This window comes from Mus caroli, chromosome 7, assembly GCF_900094665.2.
Source record: "Mus caroli chromosome 7, CAROLI_EIJ_v1.1, whole genome shotgun sequence".
NCBI classification, from domain to species: Eukaryota; Metazoa; Chordata; class Mammalia; order Rodentia; family Muridae; genus Mus; species Mus caroli.
Genome location: NC_034576.1, coordinates 52,639,247 through 52,653,725, shown reverse-complemented (window position 1 = coordinate 52,653,725; position 14,479 = coordinate 52,639,247). Strand labels below are relative to the sequence as shown.

General features: G+C 49.8%; 1 protein-coding gene across 5 annotated transcripts in view; it reads right to left on the bottom strand.

The window, feature by feature from the left end:
- The window catches only part of Nav2 (neuron navigator 2), a 364,237-nt gene that overhangs the window by 45,930 nt on the left and 303,828 nt on the right, over window positions 1-14,479 (bottom strand). For all 5 annotated transcript variants that reach the window (XM_029479481.1, XM_029479482.1, XM_029479483.1 and 2 more), the window contains 6 exons: window positions 13,019-13,721; window positions 9,494-9,946; window positions 8,562-8,627; window positions 7,203-7,247; window positions 4,157-4,317; window positions 2,502-2,690 (listed from right to left, as the gene is read on the bottom strand). In XM_029479481.1, coding sequence (XP_029335341.1) covers window positions 2,502-2,690; window positions 4,157-4,317; window positions 7,203-7,247; window positions 8,562-8,627; window positions 9,494-9,946; window positions 13,019-13,721 — 1,617 coding nt within the window. The remainder of the gene's footprint in view (window positions 1-2,501; window positions 2,691-4,156; window positions 4,318-7,202; window positions 7,248-8,561; window positions 8,628-9,493; window positions 9,947-13,018; window positions 13,722-14,479) is intronic.

The following is a 14,479-nucleotide window of genomic DNA, read 5'->3' as shown; positions in this document are numbered from 1 at the left end:
CCAGATCTCGTTACGGATGGTTGTTAGCCACCATGTGGTTGCTGGGATTCGAACTCTGGACCTTTGGAAGAGCAGTCGGGTGCTCTTACCCACTGAGCCATCTCACCAGCCCCTGAAGTGCTTTTCTAATCCTTTATGTAATGTTCCTATAGGCAAAAGATCCAGGACTGTGAGGCACCATATGTGGGTGCTAAATATTGGGGTCCAATCCCTCTGCAATGGTGGTAACATGCTTTTAACAGCTCTGAACCTCTAGGCCATCTCTCTGGCCTCAACATCCACTTTAAAGACACCTCCAACCTCTCTTAAGCATTCTTGTACCAAAGTTGACTTTGAGATTACATCGAGTCTACGGTAATGAACTTCCCTGAAAGACTTCATAATGCTGCACCTAAGACGTGCTGCGCCTGCTCTACCTGGTTATGATTCCCATCGCCTTCAGTGTGGCTCTAAAGCACTCATTAAACAGTACCAGCTCACAAAACACCTCTGCTAATTTTCTCTAAGCATCAATCCTGCCTCACAGAAAAGAGTAAACATTTCCTGGCCAGGCATGAGGTCTGACTTCCCCAAGTTTCTCTCATAGCACTGGTAACTTATCAATTCAAAATGGAAAAACAAAACGTAACAAACAAACAAACAAAAACAAACTACACTCAAAGGAATTAAAAGCCTCTAATTACACAAGCCCTATTTTGCTTTTCTCATATAACAAACAGCCTTACAAGGAATAAACCCAATCTTATGGCAAAGTTCCCAAAGGTGAAGAAGCCACAACTTCACGGTGCCGTAACAACCTCCCCTCTTACTGTTCTAACCCTGCCTTGGCAATTCGGCTCCGGGTTATCAGGAATCATGTTGCCAAAGTTGAGGTGATGCTTGTAGCTAGACCAGGTCTACTTTTCATCGGATATCCCAGATGGTCTGCAAGTCAGGCTGCCTGATTCGAGAAGGACTGTCTAAGAGCTAGCCGAGGATGAGTCTGCTATGGTCCCTGGCCTTTGTGGGACCATGTAGACTTGTCAGGACAAGTTTCGGTACTATTTTGTGATTCCCTCAGACATACACATGACAGATGAAGAGGACAGCACGGGATATTGCTCCACATAGGAGCTGTCCTCAGAGACAGGGGAGGCACATTACAGCTCTTCTTGACCAATCATGGACTAGAAAGAACTTAAGGCAAACGTTCCCCCCCCCTCCATTGCCTTAGGGCAGGAATGTGCCCCACTGTGCTGCTCAAAGTCATTACAACACCAGCCCTTAAATCTAACATAATGCCTTCAGCCACCCAGGCTCCTCTCCTCTTTATCCTCCAGCCCAGCAGTTTCCATATAAGGGATTACAAGCATGCTCTGCTCAGGGTTGCTGGGGGACATAAATCTGAGGAAGAGTCCCAAGTCACCAAGAAGTGCCTGTTCGATCCCAAAAGTCCTTTCAGCCTTTCTTAGAACGAAAACCAAGATGCAGAAGTCTGTCTCTTGTATTCCCTTATTATTTGGGATTTTCTACTGGGAGCAGAGCACACTGAGCCTATTCCCCACTGTATACAGGGACCGAGAGCTGAGGGAGTCGTTCCTACACTCTGTCCTGCTATTAGCAAAATGGTTCCAACAGAGACACCCCCCCCCGCCCCCAACCAGAGGGCTCCGCAAGTTCATGAGTCCTCATCTTCAGCTTGGACGCACAACCGGCAGCAGTTAGCAAAGAGCTAACCCTTGCAGGTATTATCTCTGAATCCTTACAGCTCCATCAGCCAAATGTTACCACTTTCATTTTCACAGTGAAAAAGGGAGACAAAAAGGTGAGGCATCCGGCCTAAGCTCCGGCACCCGAGGAGGGGTAGAGCTGGGGTTCATCCTTGGCCCTCCCCTCTCTTCATCACTCCTTGCTCAGCCTGCATCCAGCCTCCCACAAGCCCAGTGTTTGGAGAATGGGGCTCCTCTAAGGCAATGTCTCGGGGTGGGGGTGGGGGGGAGGAGCAGAGGGTGAGAGAAATGAAGTGAGTTATGAAGGTAGCTGACAAAGCAACCGGTAGAACTTTCCTTCCATAATTCTGATTACAAGGAACAAAGCTATAAATGTCCATGGTTGGCAGCCTGAGAAGGAAAGAAGGGTAAAAACTGAGAAACTCTATCTTGAGACAAGCTAGAAAATACTGGATGGGAACAGGGCTGCCTGCCCCCCCAACCCCAAACTGTGGGGCACAGGGAGATGAACTCAGCGCAGTCTCTGCCAACAAAGTGAGCCAACAACAGGGCTGGAAGATGGAGATGCGTGCCAAGAAGTCATGGCCCAAGGCCAGGAGAGGAACCTCAGTCAATGCTGAGGGTCCGCAATTGCTGCAGAGGCCTCCTCCCTAAGTATCCCGAAAGGTTACCTGAGGGTCAGAGCTTCCTAGTGAGAGCCCCTCATCCCTACCCCGGTGACCAGAGGAAGGAGCCCCATCGAGTGTGCTGTGCCAAGAGACCTAGTAGATGGCAAATTCCTTCATTCCTTACCTTCCTCAAACCCATCCCGGAAGGAGCCTGACCGACTCATTGTTCGGCTCTTCTCATCCAGAGACATGGAGCTGTTCCGGAAGCGGCTGTCGGTGTAGGGGTCATACTGGCCGTCTGCATTGGACAGGCTGTGGGTCCTCAGCATGGTTGGGTTGGACAAGCTTATCTGGGTGACAGCGGTGGGGCTCGCTGGAACCAGAGGAGCAAAATGAGATGCTGGATATCCATACCTCTGTTTGAATCCCAGATGGGGTACCCGGGAGAGGCTGCTTATCGCCAGCAGTTTGTGTGTGTGCCTGCCAACTTCCCTCCCTTGTCTATTTCTAAAAGGTAGTCGCATCAGCATTTGAGTTACAGGCTTAGAGCTAAAAATACGGGAGGGAAGGCGGGTCAGTTCCAAAGCAAGGCTCAGGGCCTCACGTTCCAACTTGGCACGTTCAGGCAGGCCAGTGTCACCTTCCAGGCATGAGCTAATTACTCCCCGGGTTCATCTGAAACAATTCTCTGTAAAGCCAAAAGCCCAAAATAGTCCAAATAGGCTTTTGATCAGATAGGAAGCATTTGCGCATGACAAGAGCCTCTCGCTGCAAAGAGTTATGGCTGGGAACAAACACTACAAGCGTAGGTCTCAGGGCTCAGATGGGAATCACCTCCCAAGAGCATGCAAAGAGACACACTTCCCTGAGCTAGGCTGAGCTTCCTCATCAAAAGCCCTGCCCGTGTTGGCCAGGCATGCTGCATTTGGAGGTATACACTTAATAAAGAACAAAACTACATGTTTGTGATGACAAGATACAGGCATCACTTAGACTGGATGGGAAGTCTAGAACACTCACAAAAGCCTCTTCTAAATGGTGAGACCAAAAGGGTTTTCTTTCCCTCCAGTGACCAGTCCTCAAATACCCACCTGCATTCCATTACCTCACACATCCACTGATAGCAGCACCCAACTCTCCTGTAACTCGAGATGGAATCTCTCCCGATGTCTTGCTGATTTGCTACAAAGCTTTAGACTATTCTCTCATACTTTTGTCTGTCGAATCTGCACCTATGTGTCTGTCTCTAATAGAGAATCCCTCAGCATTCCAGTGGGGCCCGTCACAAACCCTTCTCCCCTCTCAGCGTGCCAGTCAACACATTATGTCTGCAGCAGCCATTTCCAAGAACACTTGTTCATTAAAACTTATTTCCGGCTTCATAAAGGAATGGGGAGTAGGCTGGAAAATGGTCTCCTTCAGGGGCCCGAGAAGCAGGATGTACCCAGCGTGGTGGGGAGGTATGCCCGCCCCCTACAATCTTCCCTATACCAACCACAGGAAAAAGACTACGTGGGTGTGTCTGACCCTCAGATTTTATGTTATCTACAGAGTCTAGGCTCCGTACAGTACAACTGAGTTTCAAAAACCTCTCCCACACACAGATCTCATAGTGTTTTAAGGGTTGGCCTTTATTTGTGGCCATCCTAAGTCGCATGTAGCCCAGGGGCCTGACGTAACTGCGAGCACCCAGGACTTTGTGATTTTTCTTTGTTTCCTTGACTGTGTGGCTGAGGGCCGATTAAGATATCGAGAAGGATGTGGCCACATGCCTGTTTCAAAGCACAAAAGAATCTCTGCCCTGCAGAGTGGATCGGTGCGGCTCAAGCGGCGACTCACCAAGCTGAGAGAAGTTGAATCTTGTTCCTGAAGGAGAAGTGACGCTGGAGCCGGAGGAAAAGGGGGAATTGGTAGCAGTGTCCTGCAGGCCCCCAGCTGAGTGGGACCGGAACCATTCTTTGGCGTCTTCCTGCGTGCGAAGCTGGGAGGTGGGTGTATACCTGGAGACAGAAACCAGGCTGGAATGAACAGCCCTGACAAACACACATTCCCTACAGCTGATGGGGAGTGTGTACAAAGAAAGCTATATTTAAGATGGGGGGGAGAAAAAGCTCAGATCACTACACGCCCTGAAACTTATGAAGTCTCTCAAAACTTTTTTTTTCTCTACTTGGCTGCATCTGGGGAAAATTATAATTCCTTTCAGCTTGCAGGGAACACCTAAGAGGGAGAAAGGCTGGAAATGTTCAAAAGAGCCATCCCTGGGTGTGACTGGAACATGCTGGTTCATGACAGGGTCGCCTCAAAGCCCCCTCCCTGTCAGGAAGAGGGGTTGTTGTTAGAGCTCTGAGGAAGTTTTAATGAGCTAACTGCTGGCATGTGCACGCTGCAGAACCAGTGAATGGTCATGAATCACTGTGTGTTAGTGGGTGGCATTTGGAGAGACCTGGGGTGCTGGTGTTTACAGTAGCTGCTGCAGTTTTTTGTGATGTGGGGTCTCGAATAGCCCAGGCTGTTCTTGAATTTGTGATGTAGCTAAAGATGACTTTTAACTTCTGATCCTCACGTGTCTATCTCCCAAGTGCTGGTATTAGAGGCATGACTAATTGTGTATGCTTTATAAAATACAGGGAGTTGTGGGTTGAACTCAGGGTTTTCTGCATGCTACACAGGCACTTTCCAACTGAGCCACGTGTCCAGCCCCTTAACTGCTACAATGTAGCACTGACAGGTTTCAGGAAAAGAACCACACACTGCTGTGTTAAATGTGGGGAAGTCTTCGGGAGTCATGGGGTCCAAGGTATTCCAAAACCGGAAGATTAATCTAGCATCTCTGATAGAGTAGGTATCATTACATGCATCATCTAACTAAGGTTTCAACTTAGTAACACAACATAATGGATCCTGCTATACGCTCTGGGAAACTGGGACCACAGAGCTGAGATTCTAACCCATGCTTGTCTGATTCCAAACTTCGTGCTCTTTCCTCTCTTCCCATAGGCAGCGCCCTGAACTTCTGTAGTACCCACACTGCTAGGGTGGCTGCTGATCAGGAATTTGCTACCCAATATGAGTGTGTTGAGGAGGCAAGCTAGACAGAAAACCAGTATGAATGAGAAGACTGTTCTCACTCTTGTTGATGGATATACACCCTCGAAAGGCATATCGGGTGCCTGGAAATAGGTTGTCATAAAACCCCATCCTGAATGTTTAGACAATCAATTTTAAAAATCCAGAACTGCGGGCTGGTGAGATGGCTCAGTGGGTAAGAGCACCCGACTGCTCTTCCGAAGGTCCAGAGTTCAAATCCCAGCAACCACATGGTGGCTCACAACCATCCGTAACGAGATCTGGCGCCCTCTTCTGGAGTGTCTGAAGACAGCTACAGTGTACTTACATATAATAAAAAACAACTGCTTGTGGACGTTGTACATCGTGGTGCGGAGCCTAGTGCGCACCACGATGTACAACGTCCACAAGCAGAAAAAAAAAAAAAAAAAAAAATCCAGAACTGCATAGCTTTAATAGATCTCTTACAGACATGTACACAGCATTTCAAAATGTAACTACTTAAAAGTTAGCTTCCTGACTCTTTGGGTAACAGTGGGTCATGAATTTCTCTCAGTGGGTGGAGTGTTTGCTGAGGGCACAGGAAGCCCTGGGATCAATGTGCAGCACTGTTAGTGCAAGCCTGCAATTCCAGCACTTTGAGAAGTGGAGGCAGGAGGATCAAAAGTCCAAAGATCATCCGCAGCTACATAGCAAGTTCAAGGCTAGTCGGGGCCACATGAGACCCAGTCTCAAAGACAAGGGGCAATGGTGGCATCAGTCATTAACATATCCAGCGGACACACACGATGGAAGGCTCTAGTGCAGAACTCTACTGGGAGGCATCAGTGCATGCCTTCTTGAGTTGATACCCACCTCACGTTAACAACGTTCGAAATGCTCTGGGTCTTAAGAGCCTTGGGTTATTAACTAGACACACACAAGACAGCAACACGACATTTCACTTCACGTGAAAATACTTAATGCTTAATGCAGGGGGAAGCCAGGGCTACAAACAGCAAGGCTTTTTTAAGAAGGCAGAACTGACAGAGGTCCACAGGGATTGTGAGCAAACTGAAGCACCTCAGGCTGGTGACAGTGATGACATGATTTGAGCAGTGGTGACTTAGAGCATCCTGCTTCATCAGGATTAGCACCAACAAGCAGCAGAGGCCCGGCTTACTACAGAAGCAAAAGCATTCTTTTTTGGTCTTTTGTTTTTTTTTTTCATTCCACCAAAAACCAATCATATGCATTTCTGGATGGGTATTGATAGCTGACCCACTCATTAATTAGGACATTAAGACAACTCTTAGTGATGTTTCATAGCCACAAAGGTATTTTTAAGTTATTATTTTTATTATTTATTATTTGGTGGTGCTTGGGATTGAACCCATAGCCTTATTAGAGCAGGCAAATGCTCTACCATGAAGCTGTATTTCCAGCCAGAAGCAGCTAGAGTTTTAAAATGGGGTCAGCTGACAAAGCCACATGCTCTAAGTCATGTCCTCCTTTGGAAGCAGCTGTGTGTACAGACAGTCATGACGTGCTCAGCACCCCTCCTGCCGGCCCACCAGGAGCAGTCACTGTTCCTGGCTCAGGGATGCTGGTGGTGAGATGGCTCTGCCACATGAAACTTCACAAAGCACAGACCCTGCTCAAGCAAGTAAGCCACAAATGGAGAGATGAGAATGAGAGAGGGGTCTGTCATCCAAAAATCCAGCTGCGGTGGTCAAAGCAGGGACCCCAGCCGAGCCCAGCCCAGCAGCAATGAGGATGACACAGCCAAGCTCCACAGCCACAACAGATGGCATGGGTACAAGGAGGGGACAGATACCTGAGTCCTTTCTTAGGCAAAGTGTTCCTATCAAGGTGCGGGTCACTGTAGAAAAGTTAAAACAAAATCAAGAACTTCAGAGAAGCACAGGGGACTTAAGAGAAGGAAGGCAAGAAGGCTGGGGAGGGGCACGAGGACCCCCAAGGGGCAGGCGCCCACCACCAGCCAGGCATGCAGCACGTCCACACAGTATACAAAAGAAACCTGGCCCTGTCTGTGTCCACACCAGTGCATACTTTACCCCACTTCACAAGGTGGCCTGAGTCGTGAACCCCAACTGTTCCTCCTTTTCCACAGGTTCAAAGCCAAGGCATGGGGCTGTATCATCTAGGAGCATGGTCTGTGCTGCCCTGTGTCCCACCTATGTACCCCTCAGCTCCTCTCCCCAACCCTGCTGCCTCTGGCAAAGGTTTCAAGAAGGGGCAGAGACTCATTGGAGGGTTTCGAGAGGCAGCAGTCTGCATATTTGGAATTCATGTGTGATGAAGTAAATTCCAGGTCCCTCTCAATGTCTCCTTGTTCCTGCCCAGCAAGGGCGTAGCCAGAAGCTGAGCCCTGGGCAGGAGCCTGGGCATGTTGGAACTTGCTGGCTGATAGAGTCAAGGCATCTGAATGTCTAAAGTGCAGGGGTTTAAAGGCCTGGTTTCTAAGTCTCACAGAAACGTTTGTGCTGTGGATGGGGTGAAGGGGGTTTCCATTAATTTTTTTCTCCCCCTAAGCATGAAACAACATCTGCTTGTTATGTTTGGCCAAGTCACCACTCCTCCAGAAACTCAGGGTCAACTTCCATCTCTGAGGCCCACCCACGGCTTGGGGCAGACCCAGGCTTCTTGAGTTGTCAAAGCCCCGGCCCTCTAGGCACTCCGTACCATTATCATTGCTGAATATAGACACACACACAACAGGATACTAGGAACGATACACGGTGAGCCAGACGGCAGCAAAAGCGTTCAAGGGAGAAGAGCCAGCTGGGCTGGGAAGGGGTAGGGTGCGGGGAAGAGACAGAGGTTGAGGGCCAGGCTACACAGTAGGTGGCAGAGAGTATCGGGAGGGGTAGGGAGGAAAAAGCAAGACTTGAGGCAGGAACATGCCACAGACACCATGGGGATGCCAGTGAGAGCCCCTGCAGCCCTGGGTGAGCATTGGGGTTTGGAATGGCCACCCACTTGCCACTTTTCCCTGGGCTTTAGCAGAACGTGGAGCAGGTCCTCACTGGCATGCCTGGCTATCAGAGTATACCAGAGTCACAGACACAAGCGGGAGCCTCAGGGCCAACAGCCTTGCACAGAACAACTGGCTTGACAACACAACGGACAGGCAGAAGAACCCAGAGGCTCGGGAGGCCTGCAGTGTCATTACCTGTCCTGTTTCCTGGGCAGAGTACTTCTGCAGAACTTAGGGCTAGCAGCAGGGGAAGAGAGAGGGCTAGAGGTCCAGGCAAGTCGAAAACAAGAGAAGGAACATTAGACAGAAGGAAACGGAACTGTTATACACAACCATCAGAACACTTCTCACTCCCAACGCTGACCCCAGCTTTGCTTCCCCGTGGCTGGTCCGGAAACCAGACACACCCCAAGACTGTAGCAGACTGAGTTCTGAGGACTCTTGCAGGTTCTCCATCGCTTATCATGGTGACACCAAGCATCCCCAGCTGTTCCCAGGTCACCTGTCCTGCTCACTCAGTTACACCAGAAGAAGAAAGAAGGAGCTGAAGTTGGCAAGCCCTCGGCAACGGGAGGGCTTTCCGATGCTGAGTGTCATTTCAGACAGTAGCATAAATCTGTCCCATCTGGTGGCTCCAAGCACCAAGGGAAAGAGATAGCAGGAAGCAGTCCAGATGAGCTCTCTCCTAAACTGACTTCCAGTGGAAAGGAAGACTTATCAGAAAGATCAAAACCAAGCTGGGCATGGTGGTGCACACCTTTAATAAGCACCTGGGTGAGCACTGGGGTCTGGGATGGCCTCCTTCTTGCCACCTTCCCTTGGCTTTAGCAGACAATGGAGCAGGTACTCACTGGCATGCCTGGCTATCAGTATTTGGGAGGCAGAACAGGTGGATCTTTGAGTTCAAGACCAGCCTGGTCTATAGAGAGAGTTCCAAGACAGAAGAGAGAGAGAGGGGGGGGGGGAGAGAGAGAGGAGGGAGAGAGAGAGAGAGAGAGAGAGAGAGAGAGAGAGAGAGAGAGAGAGAGAGAGAGAGAACCTGCCAGGTAACAGCGAAGTAGTTTTTAGATCCCTAACCTCACGTCTGTATCTAGGGAAGGAAATCTTCCTGAGGGCGTGGCACCAACCTTTCCGACAGTGTGGTCTTCACACTGCTGGTGCGGACAAAAGGCATCAAGGAGTCTTCCTTAGTGGAGGCCACTGGACCAGGGGAGGAGTTGTGACTCAAGCCCCCTCCGCTGCCGAGGGATATGTCAATAGACTCACAGCTGGTGTGCAGGCTGCTAACAGACTGGAAGCCCAGGCCGTCCTTGCTCACTGCCGACGAGCTGGTACCCCAGGTGAGGCTGTTAGAAGGGCCCGAGTGGGCTGAGCTGGGGCTGGACGCTAGAGGAGACTGGTTGAGGTCCACGTTCTTACTGTAGAGAGGGCTGCTGCTCCCACTGCTCAGGACACCGCTGCCTGAGGGGGACTCTAGGTTACCTTGCTGGGTCAGGGTGGCATGAGGGTTGGAGATGACCACTGCACTTTTCATGGTTTCGGCTGTGGCGATGGGCTTGGTAGGCTTCCCACCAAAGAGTCTGCGAAGAGACAAAGGGTTGTGTGGGACAAATACCTGGGCCAGACCAAGGTGTGCAGAGCTCCTGAGGCAGAGGAGGTCGTGAGACCCTTGGAAAGGGCAGTGGTCTCTCCTGCAGACTCACTAGGGTCTCTCTAGAGAAGGGCTTGAGGTTAGGTGGGGCTGGATACCAGTGCTTCCTAGGGACCTCTTTCTAGCTCTAGGCAGCAGCTGTAAGCCCAGGTGACAAGAAGGCTTTCCCATAGACTCAGCCACACCCCCTCAACGATCTTGCTTCCCCTTTCTTTCTCTAGCCCCTACCCAGGAATCTTCTAGAAAGAAAAGAGTTTCTTCTTTCTGTGATACCTAGTGTAAGAAGCCTTGGGACTTGGTTTCTTTGGTCTCTCAGCATAATACAAAGGATCAAGACCATGAGCCTACACTGCTGGGAGCTCAGGAGAAATATGGACACGGATGTATGAGCCACAGAAAGGCAGGGTCCAAGAGAACCTATGTGTGCTAACACCATACACAGAAACGTGCTGGGTCCACAAGACATCAGACTAAGCACACCGGGATAAATTACACCTCTGAAACAGGCACACGGAAATGCCATGCCTTGCCATGCCACCTTCTGCTCGGTCCTGCACATGTGACATCTGTACAGGGAAGGCACGGGGCCCTTCTCTTTCATGGGCAGAGAGCCCTCTGGTGAAACCTGCTCCAAGCCAGAGGGTGAATGCAAGGGATCTAATCCCACACTCAAAATGCCGTGAAGGGAGCAAGTCACCCTGATAACTGACAAAAAGACTACACGTCGTGACAGGCAGATGAGATGGGCCTTTCACCTTGTTGCCTGGAGTGGTTTGAGTCTGACTTTGAAGTAGTCCTTCAGATCACAGTATCTGTGAGCCACAAGGGGGATATATAACCCTCACTACAATATCTAATGGCAGAATCAGGGAATGTGCTATCCTGCTCTGAAATCTGGGCATCGGGAGATACCCTCAGCAGCTGCACCTCCCTGTTAATGGACAACTCTTTGGTGACCAGGCTCTTTTCATTGTTAACCAAGTTAACCCTTTTGCCTGGCTTCCAGCCCCACATACAAATCCACGTGCCCTGCTGTCTGAATGCTTGGAATCACTTGAAGAGAGAGTTACCTGTCTCACTCCACTGAGGGCTTCTCCTTGCCACACAATAAATGCACAGCTAGAACCCCAGGGAGACTTAAGGAAAGAGTATGTTAGGAGCCCATGTGTTTTTAAAGATCCCTGTACATTAGCCTGAAGGTGTAGCAACTGCCACTGTAGCCTCCCCAGGAAATCTGAAGACCACATTTCATTCATCTCCTCGAGGTAAACAGTAGGGAAATTTTTTCACTGATGTGCTAGTGTGATAAAACAGCCAAGAACAGCCCAATAGGACCTTCCCCCTTAAAAATATGATTTCTGGAGTCCTAATAATTAAGCCTAGACAGGGTACACCACATAGATTCTTTCAACCCGTGTGTGGAACTCTTCTGGAATTTTCAGACATCCCTGTTCATCCTCACATATGAGTCCTGGGACCCATTTCTGTTTTCACTAACATCATTCTGGGGTCTGTCATGACCCAGAAGGCAATGTGAGAGCTATACAACTGCCATTCAGAGGACTGGAGAGATGGCTCAGTGGTTAAGAGCACTGGCTGCTCTTCCAGGGGTCCTTAGTTCAATTCCCAGCAACCACATGGTGGCTCACAACCCTCTATAATGTGGTCTGATGCCCTCTTCTGGCATGCAAGTGTACATGTAGATAGAGCACTCACATACATTAAATAAAGAAATAAGCAAACAAACAAAATGTTTAAAAATGAGCCAGTAGTGGGGCTTGGTGGCTCATGCCTTTAATCCCAACTTGGGAAGCAGAGGCAGGTAGATCTCTGTGGGTTTGAAACTAGCCTGTTCTACACAATGAGTTCCAAGATAGCTATGGAGGAAAAAAAAAAGAAGAAGAAGAAGAAGGAGGAGGAGGAGGAAGAGGAGGAAGAGGAGGAGGAGGAAGAGGAAGAGGAAGTGGAGGAGAAGAAAACCAAAAAGAAAAGGGTCCTGTGAGTGATGTAAAAGGAAAAGTTAAAGGGCACGTTTACTACCTTGAGAAATTCCACCAAGTAGAGAGCTATGGGGAAGACATTCTTTCCAAAGGGGCTAGGAAGTCCATTTTTATTAGAGGTTAATCTGCTTTTAGAGGTTTATATAAAAGAAAAGGGAACAGCCCAGCTAAAGAGATGCCTCACTGTGTAATGCCCTCACAACCAAGCATGAGGATGGGATGTCTGAGGCCCAGAACTCACGTGAAGGATGAAGAGGAGTGTGGTACCCACCTGCAAAATCCTAGACTAGGAAGGCAGAGGCAGAGGATCTCATAAGCAACTCAGGCTGGGGCATGCTGGTTAGCAGACTAGCCCGGCTCTGGGTTCAGCAAGAGACTCTGCCTCAGTAATTAAAGCAGACAGCCATCAAAGAAGATACCGGCTTCAATTTCAGGCCTCCCTGTGCATGCACATACATGCATGAGCCTACACGCATGAACACACATACACACTTATGTCACACACACATATACAACAATATTTTTACAAGCAAACATTTCAAATATTTGTCCATGTGTTATAAAAGAACAGGAGGCTATAGAGATAAGAACACGATGCAACTCCTTCCCTTGAGCTACCGTCTGGGTCTAAAAGTACGCCAGGACCTCACTCTCGGTGTCTGTAACTTTCACTGAATGCCTTCCATAGCCAAGCACAGCCGCAAAGATGATCTTTAGTAGGGACGCGGAGGGAAATACTGTGAACTCCAATGAACAGTAAGAAAACTGAGGCAGGAATCAGAAAAGTCATCTGAGAGCTAATTAAAATAAAGTCGAGAAGCATGGTTCTAGAACTTTCTGTCTCCCATCCTGGCATGGAAGAAAAAAAAATGCAGAGTACAGACCCGTCGGCAGGAGCTTGCCCTTGAACTCAGCGTTACAAAGAGTGGAAGCGCCACCAGAGGATGCTTTACACCACTTACTCTGGCCCTCCTCAGCCCTGTGCACTCCCACCTGCTTACCTGCGGAGTGTGGGAGAGGCCACATCTGCATACTTGGTCCCTGGCTGCAGAGTGGCCTGAGCTGAGCTGGACACCGGCTGGGTGGCTGGGTTCACTTTCACAGAGTTGCAGGAAGCCACGCTCTCGCTGTCTGAAGAGATGCCTTTCTCCTTGTCCGTCTGGTTGACAAGCCCTGGTAGGGAGCTGCCAAGGGATGTTTTGGAAGGCTCCCTCAGCTTGGGCACTGGCAGGCCTGCCGACTTGCTGCTCATGTTAGAGTCGATGCTGCTGGTGCTGCATCTATTCCCTGCTCCATTCCGGCTGTTGGACTTGCTGGGCCTAGGCAGGCTCCGGTACTGTAAGTTCGTCCGGGAGCTGAGAGACAGATACCCATCATCCTGGTTTGGTGCTCCATCCATGCTTGTCTTCCGACCCGTGGGCCGACCGACGAGGGCGGACGACTTGGGGATTTTACCCAGTGTGGCAGACCTGCTGGTGACGGTGGCCCCGCTGGCTGTGATCATGGCCAGCCCAGCAGCAGAGCCGCTCTGTTTCTTGAACCCAAAGCTGTTGGCATTGGCCGTGGGCGTCCTAGAGCTGCTGGGGAGGGTCTTTTTGGATTCGTCCCCGCTGCTGCGGCCAGCATCCGATGGGGAGCGCTTGACCTGGGAAGCTTTGGGCGAAAGCCTTCCCTTCTCAGACACCTTGGCGTCGTCTGTTTTTCCTAAGAGAGAAACCAGCAAGGTCAGACCAAAACCCTGACGCTACTGGCTAGTGTGTTTAGGATGCGTAGCCCTCTAAAGACTGTGATGGCCCTGCTTCTTGAAGGGGAACAGGGCAGGGGAAGTCAGGAGAGAGCTTTGCACAGAGATAATCTCATCTGTTGCAGTTGCTCAGGGTCTTTTAGGATGCGTTGCTGATTTTGCTCTTTTCTAAGCAGTCTCAGATGACCAGAGCGGAGCAAAGCCAGGAAGCGATTAATACCTCCATGCACACAGGACTCTGTCATACACTGTCCTCTTCCCCCATGTCTATGACATGGACCCTGACATTTCTAGGGTACAGCATTCAACATTCCAATATAACCTTGAGGAGCTTGGACTAGTGTGTGAACGTGATGGTGAGAGGTGAAACTGAGTACTGACCAGTTGATAGGCTGTGACAAAAGCTTCACATGGTAGCACTGTCGATGCATACACACCCCTCTTCAGAAAGAGCCAGGGAAGCTAACCTTTAAGGAAGCTGTTGTGGGGGCTGGAAGAGGCAGCTCCGTCAGTAAAACACTTGCCTTACAGACATGAGGGATTGAGTTAGAGAGCCCAGAACCGACCCTTAAAAAGGCAGTTGTGGTGGTGTATATTTATAATCCAAGTGCTGAGGAGGCAGAGGCAGGAGGATAGCCACCTAGCTTACTAGCCAGCCTAACCTACTTGGTGATCTCCAGGCTATTAAGAGACTCTGGCAAAAAGAAAGGGGGGGGGG